Source organism: Coccomyxa subellipsoidea, assembly GCF_000258705.1.
Source record: "Coccomyxa subellipsoidea C-169, whole genome shotgun sequence".
Lineage (NCBI taxonomy): Eukaryota > Viridiplantae > Chlorophyta > Trebouxiophyceae > Coccomyxaceae > Coccomyxa > Coccomyxa subellipsoidea.
This window is the reverse complement of record NW_005178018.1, coordinates 428,117-452,222: the sequence shown is the minus strand read 5'-3', so window position 1 is coordinate 452,222 and position 24,106 is coordinate 428,117. Positions and strand designations below refer to the sequence as shown.

Below are 24,106 nucleotides of genomic sequence, written 5' to 3'. Positions count from 1 at the left end.
ACACAATGCAAAGGCCATTATGATACACACTTGATTAGTGGGTAATTTACAGGAGTTTTGGTACCACATAATCACTGCGTTCCTGTCAGTCTTAAATACGTCCAGCCTTGATGTAATTTCCCTCATGCTGTTGCGAGGAAGAGCAAATGCAGACATGCGCCATAAACCACGACACATTCAAAAATGACCCTCCAGAGGATCTATGTGCCTTCAAACAGCCTGAAAGCTTGGCTGCCTTGCAAGATTAATTGCCCCATGTACATCGATGATATCATGATAGCCTGCCACCACCACAGGCGCATGCCAAAAATGAAGAACTAATTCAAAAACGAAATGTGCAGCATCTGCTGCAGGCTTGTCTATTCTTGAAAGGAGCCAGCTCCTCCTGAACCGTTTCTTCCTGAGCTGTTCGATCAATTTTTATTGAGCAACGCATACGTCTACCACTGCAACATGCCAACTCCAAGTCCACAAACTCAAGTCATTTGTATGTCATCAGGTTTGTTGCTTGTATGATTGCTCGACAGATCTCAGTGCTACTGACGATAGGTTCACTGCTGGCCCACCCTTGCTGCACGTCTTGAAGGCAGGCTATCACTTGGTTTGTACAGCAACCAGAATGAGAGGAATTAATCTTCCCATGCTCTCACAACTCGCAGGCGCCTAGGCTGTCGTCACACACTAGCTGCAGCCGCGGCGGCTGGTACTCTCCGTCCTGTCCCTCTACTAGTCGCTGGAATGACTCCCCTGCAATGCGCTTGGCCTTGCGGCTGACCGGCTGATCCCCCATGTACAAATCAAACACCGCATGGCACAGCGGCCGGCTGCGCATGCACACACAGGATATTAAAGAGAATGAGACTAAAAACTTGAAGAAGCCCCCGTCTATTCCTTTGGGTTCTAGCCTTGGGGCTGTACTCCTCATGTGGAGGACTTAACGCGTTAGCTAGACCACCAAGCACGCTGACAGGTGGAAAGGATATCCTTATGCCTCCAAAACAGCATCTGGCAAACCATAGCTCTCGGAAAGCAGGGAAGCCCAGGCATGGCGGCTTTGAAGGCAGGCGCCCCACTAAATGACACCGCAAATACTCTGAGCTAAACTATAAGCAATGCAACACCAAGATGTGCCGGCACAATAATGCACAGAGCACCAGGTGCATCGCAACCTTCTCAGTCAAGAATGCATGAACCCAACTCCATTGCATGATGTATGTGGAGACGGGGGCCAACCATCGCTCACCTCTGCACGGTGACAAGTTCGTGCTCATCGGCGCGGGCCGACAGCGTTCCGGCGTGGTCGCGAGTGAAAGTGAGCACCGTGCCCTTGCGCACCGAACCGGCCGCCTTGATGCTCTCCGGCAACGACTCCTCCCTGAGGCGGTGTACACAGCTACTTGAGCACTCATTCCAGCAAACGAGACGCTCAACATGAGCCTCAGATCTGCAGCAAATCATGTTAATGACACGACCTTAATGGCAGACCCATTTTTCACTGCCATTGCTGTGTTGTAAGTGGACTCGCCTCCAGGAGGAGGTCTGCGATGCAGTGCAGGTCAGATCTGACCCAGAACTCCCGCATGGTGTTCCACATTCCGATTAATGACTCCTGCTTGGAGTATTCCTTGCAGAGCTTGCCGACATACTGGGCCTTCAGGAATTGGGACCCGTTGCTTGAATAATTCAGTTACACGGACTCCTCTCTTGATACCATTTTGAGGCCAAAGCCGGCACCTGAAGCAGGTGACCATCTGCGCAAGCGCGGCGTCGTCCGGGGATCCCCCGACGACCGCGAGCCTCCTCCTCAAAATCCGCTCGTACTCGCCCGCCAATAATTTAATCGGCAGGTTGCGCGACGCGCGCACCATCAGCGCCATGTCCACGTCATCGCTGCTGCGCAGCCGCTGGAAGAATGTGGAATCTAGCGGCGCTGCTTTTTGCCTGCCCTTGTACTGCTCCGCCACCCTCGACTCCCTCGCCTGCGCGCGCGCAGAATCTTGGTGTGATCGTCAAAAGTTGCAATAAATATATACAATAGCATGACAAGAGTCAAGCAGACATCAGGAGCAATGGTAAGCTTGCCATTGGGCACTCACACATGGGCACTTTAGAGGCGAACGCCATTAGTAACATGACATAACATGAGACACTGCGGGGAGCTTACGCAGATGTCAAGTAGTGAGTGCGTTATGTTCCTGAAGTCGCAGCAAGTTCTTTCTGGCTTTCTTTCACATGTGCTATTTGCTACTGAGGCAATGCTCTGCAACAGAAAGGCACTGCACTCACCTGTTTGCCGTCCATGTACATGGCAAAGTCGTAGATCTTGACGCGCAGCAGCGAGGAGATGGCGGGGTGGCCCCACTGCCTGCTGCCAACAGTCACCAGCTCCTGCCTGCCTGACGTGGACTCTGCACCGCCGTCCATGGAGTTCGAGAGCACGGCTGGAAAGCAGTCTCGCCCATGCTGCTCCCCTTGTGCTCCTGCAGCCGGTCCTCTGCGCGGCTGCAGGAAGCTAAGAGGACCCAGGCCTGACAGTCCTTGGGGCCATTGCCTGCAGCAAGGCAAAGGATTGTTCTCAGACACCCATGGCTACGCAATCTTACGGCAAGATATGCCAATATATTGGAACCAGATAATAATATTTCAGACTCTGACAGCAGCGTGTCCCTGATAAGTTTGCCATTTGGGATGAACTAGTGCGGATTTTACTAGGCCTCAAGAAGGCGAACATTTCGTACCAGCGGTCTTGTAAATTCTGTTCAGATTCTCTGTTGAAGTGCTCTGCGGTCACCGAACCCATCACAGGCCCCGTCCTCCCTCTTCTCCTCACCTTTTCCAGGCCCCACTTTCCTGCCTTGCTGACAGCTCTGCCAGAGGAAAGAAACAGGCGCAGGGGTGCCAGAGGGCCCCTGAGTCGCCGTTTCTCTTCATAGTCACTTTCCACCTCCATATGCATTAACTAATCTGCGAGTCAAGTGTTCTTCTGTGATGACATGCCGCAGCTTCTATCTGGTTCCGAGCACTGCGAAGAAAATTTAGGTAGGAATGTCTCGGCGCGTTGTGAGTGTGATTCGACTCGTAATTCGTACTATATTCCAAGGGTGCAAAGGTATTGCTGCAACTCGGCGTGGACACGAGATTGCTTCGCAGTCGCAACAGGCATGGTGCTGACCTGGCCTCGGTCTCGGACGTCAAAGTCAAAGTCAAAGTTTCGGAGCAACACATTCACACCACCGACCATTGGATGCAGTGGTGGCCTTTCCCAGATCAGAATGTCAGATGTAGCTGCCACCCATTGCACACCGCTAGGCATCTCGTCAATTTCAATACATGCAAACGTGCTGAAGTTTTACAGAAGACATGATTGGTGAACTCTGTGTGTCGCTAGTGTCCAAGGGAGCACTTTGATCGTGCCTGAACATTACAACGCATATGTTTGCATCGAATTACAATTGTCGCATTGCCCACCAGCCCGGTGGGGTCTCCAGATCGGTTTTTGGACCATTAACACAACCCTCATATGCAAAGTCACAGCGGTGTCGTTCCCAGACAGATAGTGAGGTGAATGTTTTACATATCCGCGTGGCAACCACACCAGCAGAGCTCCGAGGAGCGGCCTCGCTACGGGCTGCTGCCTTCTCGGAACATGCCATCGACAGATCTGACTTTGCCCTCCAGGTGCCTCCTACCTGTGCTGCCTTGTATGTGGCATTGGGTCCCTACATTACACGTCATCATGGGACTCATGTGGCATTTGGCCATGTCACAGGCCTTTCAATGCTGCAGCATTATTGTCAACATGCAAGAGCTGTGAAACTTTACTGCATGCTGCAGTCCTACCGGCGCATGAAGGCAGACTCTGAATGGGAGATCCTGGAGTCCAAACTGGCAGGAAAGGAGCCAGGTTACCAGGCAAGTCATCCCAGTCATGCCATGCCAGATCCTTCCAAGCCCAAATATGAAGTACCATTTTGACTATGCTTGCTGACCTGTCCGCATGTAGCACACACACATGTTATAATGCACATCGTATCATTTTTTTCAGAATGTGAGATGCAGGGGATCACGGTGACCTGTCTGGTGGCCTGCGTGGATGATGTGGAGGGTGACTCACTGGCTTCAGCTGTGCGCCAAGACATGGACTTGTCATGCAAGATCCCTGCCGGTGTAGGAGGCAGCCACCCCCAACTGGTGGTGGGCACCTTGGATATCAATCAAGGTGAGCTCTTGTCACTCTTATGTCTGACCTCTACCTTCCTATCTCACATGATGAGCTGGGCCGTGTCCTGTATTTTGCGAGGTGTGACAGTGCATTGTTCGTGAGATGCATGTCTGCATCTAACCAATTCAATCAAATTTGTGCAGGGGTGAATCTGCCGGGGGGGCACCTGATTGGCCTAGAGCCCGAAGGAGCTGTGGCCAGGATTCAGAGGGGCTACCTGTCAAACATCTGCACCCAGAAGGCTGTTCGACGCACTGTGAGTGACCTCCCGTTGCGCCTCGTTATCAAGGCCTCACTGCATCTGTTGGTGCAGCACCATTCTTGCTGCATGTGCCAATCATTGTCTGCAGTCAATCCAACAGCCTCGGCAACAAAAAAATGTGCAGAGCCCTATAATTGCTTGTTTCGGCACAGGGCGTTGCCATGAGGCTCATCAGAGCAGCAATTGATGAGGCAGCCAGCGCCGGCATAAGGTGGCTTTACGTGCATGCTGCCGAGCAGAACACAGCTGCTGTCCAGCTGTATACGCAGCAGTGTGGCTTTGAGATAGAGCAGGAAGAAGGGGCAGGCATCGCCATTCGACTGAACCGGCCTAGGCGATACCTGTTCAGGCAACGCCTGGGATGACTCATCATTAATAAGAGCAAGAGGTTTGTAGACATCAAGGCGAGCGAGCATTTTGAACCTGCTGATGTGCTCATTGTCACTATTGCAATCTAACTGAATATGTCATATGCATATTGATGCCATTATGGCATTGCCATGTCAATACAAAGAAACTTAATTTAGTGTGCAGCGATGATGTGATTTGCAAAATTGGGGCCAAGAGATCTTTATATTTCCATGTTTGCACAAAGGCATTTATGTCAGTCGGGAACAGCACGCAGAAGCAACAGAACTCTGAAGGAATTGTCTACTTTCATACTATACATTTCGACTGTGAGTACCGCTGATCAGAGCAGCATTGGACTGCATGGCTTTTATTTTAAAGCTGAGTCACACCGGAAAATTTCATTGCAGTTCAAAATCTTCCAGATTGAATGATCGTTTGACGGCCTCCTTCCAGCATCTGAACCGCTGTTGTATCTTCTCAGGATCAGCCTGCATAGCCCAGACTAAATGAATCAAACCATGCAGCAACAATCCAGCAACCAGCAATGCTCCAGACCCCATATGACAAGCTGTCATTGACAAAGCATGCTGCCCTACAGACAACGCAACGCACTCCCAAACGGACTGCCACCAAAGCATGCCACAAGCGAGAGATTATGCTTGATTCCACACCCTAAATATACAGGCCATTCTCACATGAAAAGGCTTGCGGTTTAAAGCTGGAGTATAGAAGGCAGTATGGAGGAGGAGGAGGCACCTTGGGATGAAATTCCTGGGAGTTACGGGAATGGGAATCGTCATTGTGGAGCACCCACTCCTTGCTCCAGAAGCCAATGCCGATGCCGGCTGCATACGCGGCCCCCATGCATGTTGTCTCCAAGTGCTGCGGCCGCCGCACAGGAATCTGCAGCAAGCGCAAAAGGTAGCGCTCACAGAATTGCCATAGCATGGGCGCCAAACACGCAATCTGAATCAGAGTTTGAGCAGACTGAAACTGCCATTCCGTCATGATAACTCGCAAGGGCTACACCGGCTACAGTTTTGGCGGCCGCATTGCCCCAATCAGAAACCAGACAAGCTGCATGGGGTGCAGGAAAGCCACATGTCTGAAATCAAGGATATGTGAAGGTCAAACGACTGGGGACGTCAAGGATAGGTGGCCAGGGAAACATGCAGCAAAACTCCGTGAGAATAGACCCTTACTTGGAAGATTTTCAATTAATTGAGCCAAAATTGAATGCAAAACGCCATGTAAGGAGAAAGGGCTGCCCCACAGGATTATATAATGCGTGCAACATCCAAGGCACCTCGCATAAATCCAGCAGCATCAGCTTTGTATGAATGGTAGTGCTCGAAGAGAGCACCTGGATGGCGTCGGCCTGAAGCTGCATGAGCACGTCGTTGCGGCTGGCGCCTCCGTCAACTCGCAGCAGGCTGAACCCCTCGCGCCCAGCATCCGCCATCATCGCGTCCAGCACCTCCTTTGTCTATTTAACCCCACATGACACACCCGTCCATATCAGTTCAAAGACAGACGTTCCACGTGGGCGTGTGATAATTTCCTGTGTCAAGAGGCTGATTCCGCCGTCCAACGATTGTTCTTCCTATTATTTGGAGACTGATTCTCCTGGCAAGCACTGCAGATTCAAATATATTCCCAATTTCGCGAAAGACAGAAAAATTAAACAAGCTATGAGCTTTACAGTGCTCTGCAGAAGCAAATGGGCTACGACGCCAGCATTGAGCAGGGGATGGCAGAGGCCTGCACAGGCATGCAGTTTTCAAGCTCGTCAAAGTGCGCAGCTGAACCCTGGAAGGTGTATCAGGGGATTTCAGCGCAGGGATAGGCACCTGCCAGGCAATGGCTTCGAGGAGGGCGCGAGTGATGTGCGCTCGCGTGGTGAAGCTCGACAGGCCCAAGATCACGCCCCGCGCATCGCTTCGCCACTGCGGCGCTAGCAGTCCCCCAAACGCCGGCACAAAGTACACCCCTGTGATCCACCCAGAAAAGACAACCACCTAAGAGTCTCTGCAGGGGTGTACTTACTGCGGCACATCTGTGACTTGAACTCGTCCCGGAGTAAAACACCCCACTGAGACTCTGACTCCACGGTTCTGTGCTGCTGCCTGAAAACACGTGTCAAATCAGCCTAAGCCTCTTTTGCCCAGTCCTCGAGGCACTGCGTGATTTCTTCCAGCAGTCATATCGCCCATGATTTTAGTGGATGCATAAGCAACAGAAACGCTAGAGCACAATCCCATCTTTCCCCCTTTCCCCTCCCAAGGTGGATTGCTGCAGTGCGCACCTCCGGTGGTGTCCACGGAGGCAGCCAGGGTGGCGGACTCTTCAGGGGAGTCGATTATGCGCAGGGAGTCCTTGAGCCAGCTCACCCCTGCGCCCGCGATGGCTATTGCTCCCTCCAGCGCATACTGTGCCGGCTCCTCAGGCCCCAGCTTGTACGCCTGCATGATGATGGTTGCCGAAAGTCAAGATAGGTGAGGCGAAGATGTAACATGTAGGATCTGATACAAGAGTACAAGAATCAGCTATGCTGGTGTGCATGAGCATGCCTGCCATCTGTGTGACTCCCAGTGAGATGTCCTGATACACATGCATTTGTGCGGCGCTCATGACAGCTCAAAGATGAGGAGCGGCTGTTGCCTGCATTCTATTGCCAGTGCCCAGAGGTTCCACTACAATTTGGCTACATCCGGGAGATAAACTCGCATGCGGCAGTCTCAAGGGGCTGCAGTGAGGAACAGGTGGGCTAGGCAGCGCACCATGGTGGTGAGGAGGCCATGGGAGGACTGGATGGGTGTGGTGCCGGTGTTGAGCAGCACGAAACAGCCGGTGCCGTAGGTGTTCTTGGCCTCCAGCGGCTTGCACCGCTGCCCCAGCATCGCCGCTTGCTGATCCCCCAAACACCCTGCACCATGCATGCACATTTGCTTACTATAGACTTGCAATCTGGCTCCTGGCACCTGCTGTCAGTGGAGGGCGCAATTGAACTTTCCAAAGAGGCCCCTACCACTGATGACACAGCAGCAGCTGCTCTTCTCCGTCACAACAGACATGCATAGAATCTCAAACGTAAAGCACCGAATTTGGACTCCTTTGAGAACGCCCCATCAACAGTTGCACGCTCAGGTGCAAGCAAGCAAGAATGGTGGGCACTGCTCATTGTTGTGTGACCTCTGAAGACTTGCAATGAGAGATGGGGGACTTCTGGAAGGGCTAAAAAGGCAGGAGAGAACCATCATGTAACACAGCCTAAATGTCACCGACCTGCGATGGGGATGCCATCCAGGGGGGTCCCCTTGACCGTCCCGTAAACCTCGGCGTTGCTGCAGATGCGCGGGAGCATGTCCTCCGAAAGCCCAAATCGCTGCAGCAGGCCCGCGTCCCAGTTCAGCGTGCAAATGTCCATCAGGAAAGTGCGCGCCGCGTTAGACACGTCCGTCACATGGATGCCACCTGTGCGATCGGCAAGTTCTTCAATACAATCCCTGCCTCCCAAATTCCTGTCATGTCCCACACTTCAGACAATCATATGCTTCACCAGGACTTTGTTTGCTTGAGCTCCAATGAAGGTTCTTAAAACTCGGCATGCAGCAATTCCCCACACAAGCAAATTGGAACAAGCAATTTCCAAAGCATGCAGCAATTTTCCAAAGAAGCAAAGTGAAAAGATCCCACACCAGACAACTGCAGCACCATTGACCACCTAAACGCATGCGTCCCATGGCACATATCCCAAAGCCTTGCACTGTCCGATAGGCTTGCATGCATGCAGGTAACGATGGCTGATGGCAATGTAATGCGCGCAATGAATCAAGGGCCACAGTAAATAATGGCCCACCGTCCACGCCGCCAGTGAGGTTGTAGATGAGCCAGGAGTCGATGGTGCCCAGCATGCAGCGGCCCTCTGCCCTGGCTTCCCGCACCTCCTCTACATTCTCATGCAGCCAGGCCCACTTGAAAGCCGAGAAGTACGTGCTCACTGGCAGGCCCGTGGTTGCCCTATAATGGTCCTGCATGCATCCACCGTGCCTGCCTCACAAGCTGCTCTGCTGTCTGGCAGAGGGCAGGCGCATCGGTGAATGCAGAATGCAGCGGATCAATGCGCACTTGACACATGGTTTGTAGGTGAAAGAAATTAGATCAGGATGAAGGCTCACGCTGGAGCCAAGCTCCTCTGTGGTGCGCTGGCAGATGCTGGCAGTCCTCCGGTCCATCCACACGATGGCATTGTGCAGCGGCTTGCCTGCACATGTGCGACTGATTTGTCATGACATCCTCGGCCATGGAGCATACATGTCTTGGGCTCTCATGAATGCAGTAAGGAAGGCAACGTAGTGAATAAAGCGCATGGAGCTCAGGCAAGGCTTGCCTGTGGTTCGGTCCCAGACAAGGGTGGTCTCCCGCTGGTTTGTTATGCCCAAAGCCACGACTTTGACAGGTCCTACTTTGCTGCGCGCAGCTTCCAAGGCCTTGTCCAGGCATTCGAGGACGGTCCGCCAGATCTCCAGCGGGTCATGCTCCACCCATCTGGATGGACATCGCATCTTCTTGGAAGGCAGGCGAATAAGCACCATCGTGACTAGGGTGTCCGGGCATTGAGAGCCAATGCCTGACAGGTTGTGAATGGCAGTGAAGACCTGAACTTCTTTTACTGTCTTACATACACAAATTCGCTGTAAGAGATGAAGCAATACAACGAAATGGTCTCGCGCACCCTGGTTTAGGAGTGATCTGAGTGAATTCAACTTGGTGGCTTGCCACGAGATTCGCTGACTGATCGTAGAGAAGGAACCGGGTGCTCTGAGTGCCTTGATCAATGGCCCCGATGCACTCCATTGCAAGCACTGTGCGCTCCTACATTAGGATGTTGAAGGACATGTCGTCTGAACGTGATCTTCTTGTGCGATTGATGGAAAGAAACCAATCCAGCTAACAGTACATCACCTTCATCGAGGATTGACTGTATTTTATTGCACAAATTTCCTGTCCCTGACACAGTTCGCAATTTGTCCTGACCAAGCACGTGCTGCCTACTCATCACTGGCCTGGTCAGCAGAGGCTGTGCAGGAACAACAGTTGGCAGGAAAGGCTGTCTTGGATCCCCAAGTTTGCAAGGGTGCAATGCGAGCGGTGCTCATGGATTGCATAACTCTGTGAGCTCCTGTGAGCTCCGGTAGGTTCAAGGCTTAGTCACGATTTGCACAGCAGGTCAATGCGCAAGCACAGGCCTCTTAGGATAACCGGTTGGTGCCACTGTACAATGGCCAGGCGTCGTGATGTGCGCCTTCAAGTTGAGATCAGACTGCAACTTTACATTCCAAGCGTTAAAATTCATTAGATGCAAGGATCCACACACATTCTGGCACAGACTCGACAACGCTCAAACACACACAGTACACATCCACCACACAATCTTAGCACAACCTCTCCAATAGTACCATATTAACTGGCCAGTGACCGTTTCCAATCATTCATGACCATACAATCTGCCCTACTGAGGCCCCTTATTCTCTCAAGACAATGATCACTCAATACACTGTCCCAAGACCTGATGCCAAAGGTACCTGCCTGCACCGTGCCTTATAAACGCATTGGTCCATCAAAGATGCTGCCCCAAACCTTCGCGACATCAGATACCTCAAATACTAAAGATTTGTTGGCACGAGCGCCTGTAACAAATGGAGAGCAAAAGCAAAGGGGGCTGCCACATTCAGCCTCACACCAGGTGTCTTGCTCAACAGCTTCCCTCACACCATCTCTTGTAAACCCAGGATGCATGACAAAGGCATGCCAGAAGAGCCCTGCTCTCCACAGGACCCCACTGCCGCCCTTGCATTGCTCCCAGGCACCATAAGGACCCATGTCTGAGTGCTTTGATTTCAAGCAAATCTGTTCGACCGTCGTCTAGTGTACAATGCATCCGCTCGACCACTCTCAGACTTTCAGAACTACCGCATCTCTCATGCCTGAAAGGACTCGCTGTTGTAATGTGTGCACACCAAAAGAATTCTGCAGCACATTCCGAACACCAATACAGCACCAGCACTCACTCTTGCTGCTGCACAGAACATCCACTCGACAACAACACCACCAGACGTTTTCAATCTGACCCCCGGACATATATAGCCACAGATCCTGCCCAAATGGACGACAACAAAGGATTGGGCACTCAACTCTTGCTCAACCGCTGCCCCATGTCCGGCTGCCTCTGGCTGAATTTCAGCCTACTTACATCTGCCCTGCAAATTGCACTGACCTTTGCAGATGCTCATGCTGCTGTGCTAACTCAGCAATACCATAAGAGGTAGCAGATGGTTCAAGTTGCCCTCTGGGAGCGGGCGGCTGCGCGGGCCTTGTTGTCAAAGATGCCTCCGCAGTCCACCGCCGGCATAAAGTCGGCCAGATTGCCGGGATTGTCGCGTGTGTTTGTGCCTGCGCCGCTGATCGCTCGCAGCGGCTCCACACCTGTTCCACATTACCATACAACATGAGCACATCTACATCCTTTCTATAAGAGACTGCAGATTGAACGCAGGGAGCTGCAGAGAGAACTCTTCATATGAGGCAACTTTAGGCGTGCACGTAATGCCGCCTTCCCCTCAGCAATCTGTCTCAGCTTCAGCATAAGAGCCAACCCAATTGAGACACTTTACGACCACGGCGCAGACCACCACACATGCTCAAGATATCAGGAGCTGTTTCTTAGAGAAAGATTAACACTAGAGGGGTAATAATCATTAGAACTGCCAAACTTTTGACGGAATACAGACACTTCAGGAATATGTGACATGCAGAGGAAGACTGCCCAAAAGACCAATGCGGAGGTGGCTCTCAACAGGTCTCTAAATTGTAATCATTATGGAAGGGGGGTCATTGTTTTGTTGTTTCATGATATAAAGAAGGCGCACCGGAGAAGGCGTTGAAGGCCTTCCAGGCGAGGCGGTCGCAGGCCTCCTCGATGGGCTTGGGCCGCTCGCCGCTCTTGAGCTCGGCCGCGTCGAGGAAGCGCTCGGTGGCGTCCTCCCACGTCAGCCGCCGCCGCTCCTCCGCGCTCATCGGGTGCGGCTCCTCCAACAGCGCCGTCCGCAGCCGCTCGCTGAACTCCTCCGGTGTGCTGCAATTAATGTCATGCCGTCAGCACCCACATGTGCTCACACCATCTGCATGAGATACCTGTCTTTGATGCAGTTCCTGCCTAATCTTAAATTGTCGTTGATTCAAATTCTCTGGCTGTGCTAAGAGCAAGCTGGGCTAACAGCATGGGTGCCAGGCAGGCCCTGTGCACAGAGAGAGGCATGAGAAGATCACTGCAGAGCCAAAGGGTGGTGTTGTGCAGCCACTCAATGATGCCAACAAAAACATGCAGGGAGCTTGCAGACCGCTGAATTAAAGCCAATTGCTGTGCAAGCACGCAGAAGATGCAGAGAAGGACGTCAAGTATCTCGAGTAAAATAATTCGAGGCACAAAAATAATTTGCAGCAGCGGCTTACCTGTAGGTGAGGCAGTTGGAGAAGCGCTTGAAGAAGGCGTTGCAGGGCAGCTCAGCAACAACCACCCACTTGCCCATGGCCAGGGCCTCAGCTGTGGTGGTGGCAACCACGTCTGATGTGGAGGGATTGACAAAAACTCGGTAGTCATGCATCGACTCGTCCAGATGGTCGCGCCCGCCATGGAACTGCAGCGGCAGCTTCTTCCGCGCAGACGCCGCCTTCAGCTGCACCACAGATTTGGAATGGCGGGTCAGGCAATACTGTCCACAAGTTCAAGCACTGTTGGGTTTGGCTAGAGTAAGCTTGCGAGGAGTGGAATTCCTGGAGTGCTTTCAAGCAGGTCCTCACATGCCATCACATTCCCAGCAGTAGTTTCCTGTCAGGCGGCTGGAACTGAGATGGCACCCACTGCTGAAACAGCATCCCTCTGGCACTGGACATTGTTGACAACATTTGATCCAAGGTGCAAGGTCTTGCTGTCTGCCGGTGCTTTCCTAAGGGCGAGTGCTATTTTGGATTTGAAATGATAAGAACAGGGGAGGCAAGGGCGGGCACCTCTTCGAGATCGTCACCGTAGCCATAGCAGTCGACGTGGGTGTGCATGTCACGCGAGGCGCTGTCCCTCTCCATCAGGTCCAGCAGCTCCGTGTAGCCTTTCGCCCATATCGCCTGCGCAAGCCACAGCCACTTCGCTCTCCTGCTGCCTTGGAACACATACTGTACTCTACAAGTCCAAGTTGGCTGATACAGATGTCACCCCTGTGACTGAGAACATGTGACAGCCTCACAGCTTGGAAAGAATCTTTGTATCGCACAAAATTGCCAGAGCAGGACGCTCAGAGGGACAAGGGTTATGTCAGCCACTGTCAAGTCGCCATCTCTGGCAGAAACCCAGGTGCGCACATAATGTGGACAGTGCACAGCCAGGGTCATTATCATAGATGGCAAGTTGACAGGCTTCAGAAAAACAGCAATTTCCGCGGCCGCACCTTGCCGATGAAGTAGGCGCCCTTGGTGAAGCGGGGGGCGCCCTCGGGCGCCGGCTTGGCCTTGGCCTCGCCAACGGCCAGGAAGGAGCCAGGCACGCCGTGCACAAACTGAGTCACCGACCGCGGCATCTCTTGCACCGCGTCCGACAGCTTTACGATCTGCGCGCACCTCACACATGCTCAAGATTCTGTTTCCCCAAAACACCACGTCTGACCTGACATGACATATAAATATCACGGCGTCCAATAGCTTTACAACCGACAAGCACCCCACATAGGCCTGCTCAAGGGCTGTACCACATGCTTGGTGTGCACAAGCTGCGCAACACCGTCGTTGTCAACATGGCGCCAAATTGGAACCTCAAAGTGGCCCCATCTCGATGAAACAGCACTCCGCAGCTTGTACACACCCACGTAAGCCTCCATGCGAACAAAGCTACTCAAAATGGTCATGCAGACACCTGCCCACATAGAACACTACTGGCGCAGGATTCGGCAAGCCACAATGGCGGCACCCAGCATGTCAATCCAAGCAATTGGGTCCCCATCATAGCAGAGACAAAATGGCAAAACTGGTCTTTCCCTTGCAAATTACCTTGTGGCAGTGCATGCGGCAAACAATCTGGTTGACAGCGGCGAGGGCCTTGGCCTTGAGGGCGCCGCCTTCTTCGCGCTGAGCGTAGTCCAGGTAGTTGGTGTGGATGATGCCCACCACGTGCTGGAACTTGTCGGTCCAGCGCCGCCCGTGGTGATACCAGTTCAGGTGCTCCGGCTCCTCCAGCACCGCCACGTCAGCCTGCACCAAATTAGTGTTCAGCAAGCATGCGCCACCCAGAATTATGGTCACACCTGTCGGTAGAACCAGTTTCAGCAGCAAGGCCACATATGAGAGGGTTGGTAAAAATTCAAGCGCCAATAGCGACGCATTGTCTAAAGCCATGAAGATGGAAGGCTGCGCCAGATATTTGCAAAGCTCCAGTGGCTGTGCAACATCCAAGAGCGCGCATACTGAGCTTTCCAGACTCGTTACATTTGCGAAGCGCGATCACTGGACCTTAATATGCCCTTTGAACACAGTGAAGTTTGCTCACTCAATGCCACAGGCATCTGCCCAGTGTTGCACGCCCCATGCTATCCGCAGCCAGGTCAAGGCATGTGCATACAAAGCTTGACAGTGTGTGCCTGTTGAGCGCACCTCGTTGTCGGGGATGTAAGAGGTGGGGTCGCCGACGGGCAGGATGGAGCACTTCTCTGCGGCGTATCGCCCCGGGTAGAAGGCAACCTTGAAGTCGCAGGGAAGCCCTGTGCGTTTGCGTGCCCACGCGCGTACATAGTCCTCCTGCTGCTCGGGGGTCTCGAAGGACAGGTTGTTGAACACCAACGCCTGATCTGGCGGCGCCAGCCAGGGGATCACCAGCGTCACCTGTGCCCAGTCACCATGTCACAGATACTCAGGTCTGCCGGCACGCTTTATAATGCAGGGGCCTGCAAAATTGAGGAACCCTGACCATAGATTCAGATGCCAAGCTTTCCCAATAGACAGTATCCGGTCAGCAACTGTCCAACAAGTCTCCTTGTCTCAGCACGTAATCCATTAGCTCAGCATCTGCATGCCATCCGCTCAATGTACTGCATCCATGCGGTGGCAAAGGGAGGCATTATCCAATCAATGCCTCCTTTTGGCCTCCCCACAAGCCAGCACACTAAGGGACACTTGCACTTCCACTCGAAGAGGACAGGTAGAAGAGCAATCGCAAGCATGCCCCGCACACCTCGCGGTGCTTCTCCTTGGCGAGGTAGGCAGCGCGCAGGAGGGGGTTGACGGCGGTGCCGGTCATCCAGGGGAGCGAGGCCGTTGTGTAGATGGCGATGTGGCGCCCCGGCTCGCGCAGGCTGCTGTGCCGCCGCCGCCTCTGTTCCTCGCGCCGCCGCTGCGCCTCTTGCTGCAGTGCACAGCTAGACAGGTCAGCGACTCCACTGATGCAGTCTCGAGTGACCTCCTTTGGCCGCAACTAGCCGCACAATGCAGCCACTCAATGTCAGCTTGCTGTTGGACCTATCACAACAAGGAGCACCCCGCAATCTAGACTGGCAGCACTCCCGACTCTACATCCAATTCCTGTCATTGCGGAGTGGTGAGAACCAAGAACAATGAAACACGTTCGTCATGTTTGAAAAGGTCAGATCCAAAAGAGAGAATGCAGCGCACCTGCAGGGGCCCCCAGGGGCGGTTGTGAGGGGGCTGCTCATCTGCAGCGGTGCTCTCGGCGTCGTCACCGCGGATGGCGCGGTCGATCTCGGCGATCTCACGCGAGCGCAGGAAGCCGGAGAACCAACCGCGCATCAGGTCCGAGCCGGGCGAGCCGCCAGGGCCCTCCAGATTGATCAGGTCGTCCAGCGGCACAGACTCCATCTGGTTCGCCGGCCGCACCGGGGCCTGCAGCTCCTTGCACGTCGCGAAATTCGTGTTGTGCGAGCCCACCGGCTTCGCCTGCATGCATGCGCACAAGCAGTAAGCACCCAGGGCAGTGCGATTTCTGTACGCCTGCGCAAAGTTTACATCGCTGTCTGTGATGTGCAGTGCCACCAGCAGCATGCTGTGGCGCATTTAGGCCTCTGTACTCTTTGCTATAGCCATAATATCTGTTAGCGCAGCTGTCAGATACCCGTCAGGTCTCCTGTCCTCAACCTCTGTAATGCCGGCAGAAAATACCAATAATTGATTGCCTCACAACAACAGTGACAAGAGGGTGAGCTGAGCGGCTCACCAGCTCGGCCTCGTAAGAGATTGCGCGAGGGGTGACAGCCAGGTTGGCAGCCATGGTCTGCTGCAGAAGGTTGCCAAGCGACTGCAGGTTCTCCTGGCAGTTCTCCAGCGTCTGCTTAGCTGTGCGGATGGTGCGCTTGGGCGCTGCCAGCAGCTTGCGAGCCGCGTCGCTGCTCACCACCATGCGCGCCTGTTCGGGACACAAAAGACCCTAGTAAATTGCTTGTCCGAATGATTTATTATCCGGAGCTTAGGCCCAAGGGACAAAGAGTTCTAGATCAGGTGTTGCTTCTGCACGTCTGGAAGAAGTAAGGGTTGCTGCAATTGAAGGAATGCATGGAAGAATGACAAGACTTCGAACCCAACGAGCATCAAGCTTGTTTGCACCCAAAATGCATCGCTTGCCTATGCAAGGTTGAAAAGAGGCTGTCCTAAAACTGGGGCGGAGAGAATTTTAACGTTGAAGGCTCCATATGAAGTCAATATAAGCACGTTCGAATGTATAACACGCAATTTTGAATACACATAGTCTTAAGGTACACTTGGCAGCAACCTGAAGCTGAGCCAAAAGGGAACACAGGAAGCCTGCTTCTTCCCCTCGAACCATACATCCCCAAGGTTCAAACTTTCATTCACATCAAAGACATTGCAAGCAGACGGCCTGGGCAAATCCAGCAGAGAAAGTGCTGACATCCGTGCACAGGACATTTGACAGGCCCTTGACAAAAGGCACACCTGATCCTGGAAAGTGGAGGGCGCCTGATACGGGGAGCCAGCAATGGGGCTGCGGCTGGCTGACAGGGTGTTATTGAGGGCGGCAAACAAATCCCATTCCTTGCCCTCGTCGTCCCCCGAGCTGCCTGCCAACATCCTGCTCCCGCGCCTGAAGTCAGAAGCGCTGCGCACTCTCCTCAATTTGCTGCGCGACCGGTCACGCCTCTTCCCTGCATACGGGTTGCCCGCCATCGCATCGCCCCACTCCTCCCCGATGGGAGGCTGCAGGTGCTGCAGGCTGGCACGCAACTTTGTGCTCGTAGTCTTCGCCTGCCTCTCGAATTCTGCCCTTATGCGTTCGCCCTCCGCCTTCAATTTCCGCTCTGCCTCGGCAGCCACATGCAAAAGGTTGTCAGCCGACCGCCTGGCGGACGTGAGCGATGAGGAGAGGCTGGCCAGCGGGCTGTCGGGAAACCTGGCAAACGCCTTCCTGTCCTGCCTCCAAGCATGGCCCCTCGGGGGTGCCTCCTCTGCTCTCGACATGATTGATACCGTCTCAATGCTGCATCACGGGCTATATTTTCGAGCTCCAATGTTGCCTAGAATGCTGACGGTTGATGCATTTTGCGAGGATACTAGTTGTGCGGTTGTCCAACAAAATCGGTCCGTACGGGCGGCTAGCGGCGTTCCTGTTGAGCAACAGGCTGCTCATCATGCCCAAGGTTAGAGAATGTTCAACCTTGATAAATCTATCGTCCTCCAAGATCACCGTTTTGCAAAAGTCTTCCACTGCACACGAAAACTTGATCAGGACAGGGAGCCATAATAGTGCCGCGCAGGAGGGTGCGAAACATCTGAGGAGGGCTGATAGTATTCCAGGCGTGAATTTGTTTGAGTGAATTGGTGTGAAGGCAAGTCACTTCTTAGAAGCTAGCCAGCAGCCATGCCGAAGGTTCAGCCTCCTGAGCTGAAGAAGTTCATGGACAAGAAGCTCAGTGGTGGGGATCCACAGCTCCCTTCTCTTCCTTCCTGCCTGATGTTGTGCCAAACGCCATGAAGTCATTTTGTAGATTTCTGATCTTGTGGTGCTCTCCCTCCCTTGCACTCCTACGCTGCTTCCAGAAGGACAAGCACCTACAGTGATTAATTGCAAAATGATCTCTGCACGAAAGTGTCTGTTATGGTTCTGCAGTCTCCCTCAACGCCAACAGGCAGGTGACCGGCGTGTTGCGCGGCTTTGACCAGTTCATGAACATCGTGCTGGACAACGCTGTGGATGAGAAGAACAAAACAGACATTGGGATGGTGGTGAGTTTTGCTCCCGAAGCTTGTACATTTTACTCCTCAATTGCTTTTACTTGCTCATTGAGTGACGGCAGCATTGTCTGAGCCCCTTCATGTGTGTCGTATGTGAGAGCTTACTGTCTTTGTGACGGTTGTCCAGGTCGTGAGAGGCAACAGCATTATCTCTTTGGAGGCACTTGAGCGCTTGTGATGATGTGGCATTGCTCACCAATGACGGCTGCCAAGGAGCTTTGAAAGATAGTACTTGCAAAGGGCTGGCACGCTTGCACTGAGGCCTCCTTTGAGGAAGCACATGACACTGTAGCAATGTGACCCCTGTGGATAGCTGCTCATTACAGAAACCTCGCTTTGAATCACTGGGTTTACAGAAAGGGAGTTTCCAAGGAAAGCAGGGGTGGAATGGACTCCAATCTGGAATGCATGCTGACACCGGTGTACTGATGATCAAAGCTTGTTGACGTGGACTCATGATCAATAGCACATTGTACCCATATGACAGTCGTGATAACAGTCCTCAGGAATTCAAGCACACATCAATCTGATTTTCTGATCTTTGACAGCGCAACCTATCCTAACATGCAGTCCATTCACACCACAATCTCGTTTTCCTACCAGTCTTGACTCGGATTAACTTGAGCTCACGGTGATCACTGACGATTCAGTAATCAAGTCGCCACCCTTTCATCCACAAGGAGCTAACACTGCACACTGAGTCACTGACAGAAATTCACAAGGCAGTCATCAAAATCATTGCTGAAGTGCAATCAACGCAAACTCGGGATGATATCCTCTTGAGAAACTGCTTGGAATCTGCCATATTCAGTCTGCGCGTGATCTATATCCCTTGAAATTGATAAATGTCCTTCATTGCATCACGCAGAATGCATGTACCACCCTATGCTGTACGGCCACATGCACACAGGGCACCTAATACCCAGCACCATTTTGAGCTCAAAAGTGTCACTCTTTACACACCATTCGTTTCAGTTTTGTCGTTCTGCGCATGCAGATGTTCCTAGGCAGGCGGCACCACTTGCTCGGCCATCTCATCATACTCCCAGATGATGCTTATGCACACCCACACCATCAAGAGCCAGGCTGATAGGATGAGCAGCTTCACCAGACCTGTCACCACACGCTAGCTGTCAGGAACTTGCCATGCAATACCTATGTCCAGACCCGCTCAGCAACTTTGACGTAAGGCACACCCTGTGAGGCAATGAAGACTAGCAGACGGCGCGCAGGTCTATGTGTCTGCTTCTAAAGTACGATACAAATTTGGACACTCTTTGGACGACACTCTTACAGAGTAACAAGAGCGTATCCCAAAGGGGCGTCCAAAACTTGTTTCATACTTTGGAAGGGCAATGCAAGGACACAATCACCGTGAAGGCATCCACTGGTCAACTGGTATAATGGATCAGAGCTTGATTTTTAAAATGTGGATGAAGGAGAGATCGCAACCGTCAACTATCCTGCGAGCTGCTGCGGCCATATGACTGCGCATGGGCGGCAGCTGCGTGGCAGCTTCCTGGCCAGCTGTGAACTCTACTTCTACTGCACCCCAGATCTCTTCCTCCTCCATCTGCAGTGCACACGCAGTTCAAAACAGATCACCGCACAAGTCATACATCATAAATTTTCATAGGCACATAAAGATAAACGTCATCACACAAGAAGAAATTGGCCCTGACTGGCAGGGGCCGGTATAAATACTGAGCACCGTGCCCACGGTTGATTGGGTCTTGCTTGGATGTGGCGAGTCCAACAAGGGGTAGGATTGTGGCAGCCTCTACTGCAGCTTGTCTGCAGGAAAAAGCGTGTAATAATAATAATAATAATAATAATAATAATAATAATAATAATAATAATAATAATAATAATAATAATAATAATAATAACACAAGAAATGTATGTCCTAACTGCTGTCAGGATTGGTTCTGCCTGTACATCAACGACCTGCTTGGGATCTGGCTTGCAGTGCAGACTTCAGATTCAGGGGTTTTTGCGCACCGCAAGAATCTCTTCTGTGTTTATGCCGAAGCCCCTCCCCGGCAGCCGGGGACTGTCCATGGACTCTGCCGTGCTGTCTTCAAGGAGTGCCTGCAACAGCAGAGAAAGATGTGGTGCACAGCTTGTCTGAGACTGCGCATGCAGCTATTGTGCACGTGCTAGCAGCAGTACTAATGTGGGCCCACAAATGCCTGATTTCAGATTGAGCTGCAAGGATCCAGCAAAACGCTGTCAGTGGTCTGGTGCTTGGTGTTTAAAATTGGTTAACTAATTGTGCACACTCCAGTCATGAATACGCATCACGGCAGCACCAAGAATCTCTGGGAGAGCCCGCTCATCAATTTGCTGCCAGGCACGACACCAATCTCATATGTCTCTTGAGACTCTCACCATTACTTGTTGTCCTTCTCATGCATTACTCTTCAACTATATTATATACTTCTTGCAGGTTGACAAAATGCATGCATGCATGCCGGCTGCAATGACAGTGGTCACCACTTACCTCTGCTAGTGCCTCGTGAGGTCCAACGCTTGCTGCACCAGTCTCTTGACCGTGGCCTGTGCGCAGCGGATCATCAAGCTTCTGCACTGTGCCTAGCACGCCCTCCTCTCCTGCACAGGGAATGCAGCACTTTTAGATGGGTCTTGCTCTAGATATATCAGTAAGATCGCTCGTTCGAGGGAGGAAAGGGGCCTACTGCAAGTCCTGTGTACCACGCCCTCTCTTCAGGATATTGAACAGGACTTTGTCCAGCATTCTGTGGAGGGGGGCAGCACACAAGATAGGCAATATTGGCCAGAGCAGCCTGCCCTACATTTAAGGACGTTCACACCATAAGCAAGTGCCAAGACAAAGACCAAGCTGCCACTGTGTCGCCGGTGTGAAGCGCTCCTGGCTCCTCCTCAACTTTGTGCCTGGCCTCACTTGCCGGCGTATCACCAAATTCATCTACCACAGCCGACACTATCAAAGTAAGCCAAATTGTAATATAATTGGCTGTCATAGCATCTAGCAGAGCAGCCACGTGCGCACACAGGTGCCAGTCTCATGTGCCCTTGAGAATAAAAGGAGTGACGTGCACATCTCATCTCCCACAGTGTTGGCAAATGCAGCACTCCCTTTCCTAACGGTCATGACCGAAAGATTCTGGCACCAGGCAAGCGAAGCAAAGCGATGCGGACATGAAAGACACTGCGAGCGCCAGATCAAGTGGAAAAGGCTGCCTTGAGGTGTCCATGTGATGCGGGCGAGGTGCAAGACACCTATGGCCCAGGAGCACGATTGATAACATTGCACTCATGTGCGCACCTGCCGCTGCGATGAAGACGTCGAGCTTGGCGCGCGCCTGTGCAGCGGCGTGCGTGATGTCATCCAGCGCAAAGAGAATGCCATACGCAGCGTCCTTCAGGTTGCCTGATCTGGCGTCTGGCCCTGCACCTGCATGCATGCACCTCCACACCTCAAGGCGAGCACCACTGACACCAATTTCTGCACGCTCCACTATTGGACATCATGTCTTGCATGTTCAGAAAGAATCCAAGTTGTCCTAGCCTCCAATCAAGCGGTGTGACCAGCCTGCCCGCAAAACAATTGCCAGCTGCAAGGTGGTATAGTCAATTACAAGCATGGAGGCAGACCTGCGAGGAAGGCTTGACTGGAGCCAATTTCGGCGGGCTCATTCGGCTCAACATGTCTGTTTGCACCCTCCGCACCATCCCCAGGAATCATCGTTACCCTTCCGCGCAATTCAATGCCCCTGGAACGCTCTGCCACGGACGCCTCAGCACCGCTCATGTCATCCTTAGCTCCCTGCCCTGCCCAGATGTCCATCACATGGTCATCACTGCCGCTGTCAGGGCCGGCCTCTGGCACCGCCGTCCGACCGCTGCCGATCGTGCTGCCGGCAACTGGGGGAAGCTGCGCTGGAAGCTTCCCGGCAGCTTTCTCCACATCGTTTCTTTGCACGCTGAGTGGCACCTGGCGAGGACTTGCTCCTGATGCTGGCTCTGCCTTGGCTGCCTCCACTGCAAAGCTTGGATCCTGAACCATGATACGGCGTCCTCTTGCTACTGGTGACCCCTCCCATGCAGCAGCTGCTGCTGCTGCCTTGCCCATTGACGTGGCAACATCCTGCGTCTCTGGCGACTCTGCTGCCGGCTGTTTCTTTGTGGTCTGCTGCGGCACATTTCCTGAATGCTTCGGCGAGCTCTGCTTCTCTGATGCTGGGCTCTGGATGTCCGCTGGGAGTCCGATTACCTCTAGTGCGTGAGGCAGGCTGACACTGCGGCTGACATGGTCCTGCAAGTCTCCTTTGGGGCCTCCCCTGGCTTCGTCCTCTACGTCAGTCACATACCCGCTGCTCTTGTCCTCTGCTTGCATGCTGGTGCCTACAGCCGCCTTAAACCCGCTGCCCATCTGCTCCTTGCCCCTTGCTGGAGGAGCATCCTGCACCCCTGCATCATGCACAAGCATCATCCCCGTGAGCGATATGTGAAAGGGTGGCAGGCTTCTTTTCTGGTAGAGACATGCGGGCTTTGAATCGGCGTCATTTACGTCCAACCACTCGATGCACTTACGGGCGTAGATCCTCAGTGTGAATCTGTTGCCATTGCAAACGAGAATCTGCTGCTGATGTACAAGTAACTCAGAATAGCTTCTATGCACATGCACGCACGATGGTGTTGTGGGTGGTGGCTGCAGCGTCACACCTTTCGTGGCCTTGGCGGCTGCTTCCTCCAAGATGGCTTTGGCAGTGTGCACCCCTGAGAAGTAGTCCACATTCCTCTGCCGCTCAGCAGCAGGGGTCCCCTACAAGCAGCATTGGCCTCTGACATCACTACGATCACTTAGAGCATATGAAGGTCCGATAATTTTGAGCTGATGGGTGCTGCCACCATGAAGGCATGCTCACACTTACAATGTGACAAACTCTTCAAGTGTGCCCACACAGTACCTTGGTGGCAGCTGCGGACTGGCCCTCTTGGTCCTCCAGCGCCGCCAGAGCCTCCAAAACATACAGAGTGCCCCCCAGAGATGACTCCATGCTCTGCTGCACCACATCAGCTCCCCTCTGACTCACCCTGGCTTTGCTTACTTCCTCCTCCCTGACTGCCTCAATTTTCGCCGGCTCTGCTGGCACACCTCCTGCTTTACCTGTGTCTTGATCATTGCTTGATTTCTGCTCCTGAGCAACTACAGAAGAAGGAGGAGCTGGCATGGTTGCCTGCTGGGGCACAGCCTTATCAGGCGCCAATCTGCGCTGTGTGCTGATATCTGGCTGTCCAGCCGCGCCTTTCGCCTGTTCTAGCGCTGCCTGTCTCGCATCTTTTGGCGCTGCCTGTGTGGGCTCTTCTGGCCCTGCCGCTGCCTCTGCTCTGGCTTGTGAGTCCACGGGCCTGGGGGACAGTGTGGGGTGCGCTGGGCCTTTACTGGTGACATCTGGAGTGTTGGGCGGAGTGCGTGTGGTCGCTGCTTCGTCTGTCTCCATGTTGTGGCCGCCCCTTTCCGCCCCAGGGCCCTCCTGGGTGCTCTCCTTTGCAAGAGCCTCGGTCAGGGCCGCCTCGAAAGCATCTGCTGGCGATGTGACATCTATTACACGCCGCCCTGTCTCCCGCATTTGTTCCGTCGCATGCTTGCGCGCCGGATCATCTGGCCGGGGGATTCGAGCCCTGCTCTGGCGCGCGTCCTCACTTGTCAAGACCTGGCGGCAAAGCAAGGAGCCTTTCACACATGTACACGCCATGCCATGCTGTGGCGCAGAACAAAACATTTGTTTGCATGCACTGCAGCGGGACTGGCTGTGAGTTACCGCTGAAGCTGAAGGAACATGCTGCAAAGCTTTTTCTTGGCAAGGCACTATCTGCTTGGCATCATCGCTTTCAGCCTGCATTTGCTGTCATGCACACAGCATGATTGAAGGTTTCGCATGTACAGCAGACTAGGCCAAGAAGTCAGCATGCGGGGGCATGCT

General features: G+C 53.2%; 7 protein-coding genes across 7 annotated transcripts; 2 read left to right on the top strand and 5 right to left on the bottom strand.

Moving 5' to 3' along the window:
• Positions 1 to 32: 32 nt before the first annotated feature.
• On the bottom strand, positions 33 to 3,090 carry COCSUDRAFT_34588 (hypothetical protein). The gene is made up of 5 exons (XM_005642761.1): positions 2,739 to 3,090; positions 2,287 to 2,551; positions 1,735 to 1,979; positions 1,244 to 1,375; positions 33 to 824 (listed from the first exon to the last, which is right to left on the bottom strand). Exons 2-5 carry the CDS (start codon positions 2,422 to 2,424, stop codon positions 647 to 649), a joined length of 693 nt encoding a protein of 230 aa, XP_005642818.1. The 5' UTR covers positions 2,425 to 2,551; positions 2,739 to 3,090; the 3' UTR covers positions 33 to 646.
• A 963-nt stretch (positions 3,091 to 4,053) lies between these two features.
• Positions 4,054 to 4,849, top strand: COCSUDRAFT_60465 (hypothetical protein; the record flags this gene model as incomplete). Its single annotated transcript, XM_005642760.1, has 3 exons — positions 4,054 to 4,219; positions 4,366 to 4,478; positions 4,637 to 4,849. 3 exons carry the CDS (start codon positions 4,054 to 4,056, stop codon positions 4,847 to 4,849), a joined length of 492 nt encoding a protein of 163 aa, XP_005642817.1.
• Positions 4,850 to 5,233: 384 nt separating this feature from the next.
• On the bottom strand, positions 5,234 to 9,692 carry COCSUDRAFT_20832 (hypothetical protein; the record flags this gene model as incomplete). The annotated part of the gene is made up of 11 exons (XM_005642759.1): positions 5,234 to 5,323; positions 5,592 to 5,738; positions 6,199 to 6,321; positions 6,686 to 6,825; positions 7,141 to 7,297; positions 7,616 to 7,761; positions 8,121 to 8,345; positions 8,695 to 8,866; positions 9,014 to 9,094; positions 9,188 to 9,383; positions 9,571 to 9,692. 11 exons carry the CDS (start codon positions 9,690 to 9,692, stop codon positions 5,234 to 5,236), a joined length of 1,599 nt encoding a protein of 532 aa, XP_005642816.1.
• Positions 9,693 to 10,149: 457 nt separating this feature from the next.
• Positions 10,150 to 10,805, bottom strand: COCSUDRAFT_34587 (hypothetical protein). The gene has a single exon (XM_005642758.1). The coding sequence runs from the start codon at positions 10,716 to 10,718 to the stop codon at positions 10,437 to 10,439; it is 282 nt and encodes a 93-aa protein (XP_005642815.1). The 5' UTR covers positions 10,719 to 10,805; the 3' UTR covers positions 10,150 to 10,436.
• Positions 10,806 to 11,172: 367 nt separating this feature from the next.
• On the bottom strand, positions 11,173 to 17,429 carry COCSUDRAFT_49349 (hypothetical protein; the record flags this gene model as incomplete). The annotated part of the gene is made up of 11 exons (XM_005642757.1): positions 16,839 to 17,429; positions 16,105 to 16,293; positions 15,546 to 15,827; positions 15,109 to 15,279; positions 14,532 to 14,759; positions 13,932 to 14,132; positions 13,337 to 13,495; positions 12,903 to 13,016; positions 12,348 to 12,571; positions 11,765 to 11,970; positions 11,173 to 11,321 (listed from the first exon to the last, which is right to left on the bottom strand). Exons 1-11 carry the CDS (start codon positions 17,358 to 17,360, stop codon positions 11,173 to 11,175), a joined length of 2,445 nt encoding a protein of 814 aa, XP_005642814.1. The 5' UTR covers positions 17,361 to 17,429.
• Positions 17,430 to 17,585: 156 nt separating this feature from the next.
• On the top strand, positions 17,586 to 18,628 carry COCSUDRAFT_68362 (small nuclear ribonucleo protein polypeptide G). Its single transcript, XM_005642756.1, has 3 exons — positions 17,586 to 17,815; positions 18,010 to 18,125; positions 18,262 to 18,628. Exons 1-3 carry the CDS (start codon positions 17,761 to 17,763, stop codon positions 18,310 to 18,312), a joined length of 222 nt encoding a protein of 73 aa, XP_005642813.1. The 5' UTR covers positions 17,586 to 17,760; the 3' UTR covers positions 18,313 to 18,628.
• A 509-nt stretch (positions 18,629 to 19,137) lies between these two features.
• On the bottom strand, positions 19,138 to 24,025 carry COCSUDRAFT_60461 (hypothetical protein; the record flags this gene model as incomplete). Its single annotated transcript, XM_005642755.1, has 10 exons — positions 19,138 to 19,247; positions 19,587 to 19,679; positions 19,919 to 20,066; positions 20,136 to 20,225; positions 20,638 to 20,747; positions 21,445 to 21,573; positions 21,774 to 22,589; positions 22,845 to 22,944; positions 23,090 to 23,836; positions 23,993 to 24,025. 10 exons carry the CDS (start codon positions 24,023 to 24,025, stop codon positions 19,138 to 19,140), a joined length of 2,376 nt encoding a protein of 791 aa, XP_005642812.1.
• Between the last annotated feature and the right edge of the window lie 81 nt (positions 24,026 to 24,106).

Excerpts from the sequence above, each read along its gene's own strand:
- COCSUDRAFT_34588 (XM_005642761.1), bottom strand. The coding sequence starts at position 2,424 with ATGGACGGCGGTGCAGAGTCCACGTCAGGCAGGCAGGAGCTGGTGACT. Across the intron at positions 1,376-1,734 it reads CAGATGGTCACCTGCTTCAG|GGAGGAGTCGTTGCCGGAGA; the intron begins GTGCCGGCTTTG and ends ACACCGCCTCAG. Across the intron at positions 825-1,243 it reads GAACTTGTCACCGTGCAGAG|CCGGCCGCTGTGCCATGCGG; the intron begins GTGAGCGATGGT and ends GTGCATGCGCAG.
- COCSUDRAFT_34587 (XM_005642758.1), bottom strand. The coding sequence starts at position 10,718 with ATGGGTCCTTATGGTGCCTGGGAGCAATGCAAGGGCGGCAGTGGGGTC.
- COCSUDRAFT_68362 (XM_005642756.1), top strand. The coding sequence starts at position 17,761 with ATGCCGAAGGTTCAGCCTCCTGAGCTGAAGAAGTTCATGGACAAGAAG. Across the intron at positions 17,816-18,009 it reads CATGGACAAGAAGCTCAGTG|TCTCCCTCAACGCCAACAGG; the intron begins GTGGGGATCCAC and ends ATGGTTCTGCAG. Across the intron at positions 18,126-18,261 it reads AAACAGACATTGGGATGGTG|GTCGTGAGAGGCAACAGCAT; the intron begins GTGAGTTTTGCT and ends ACGGTTGTCCAG.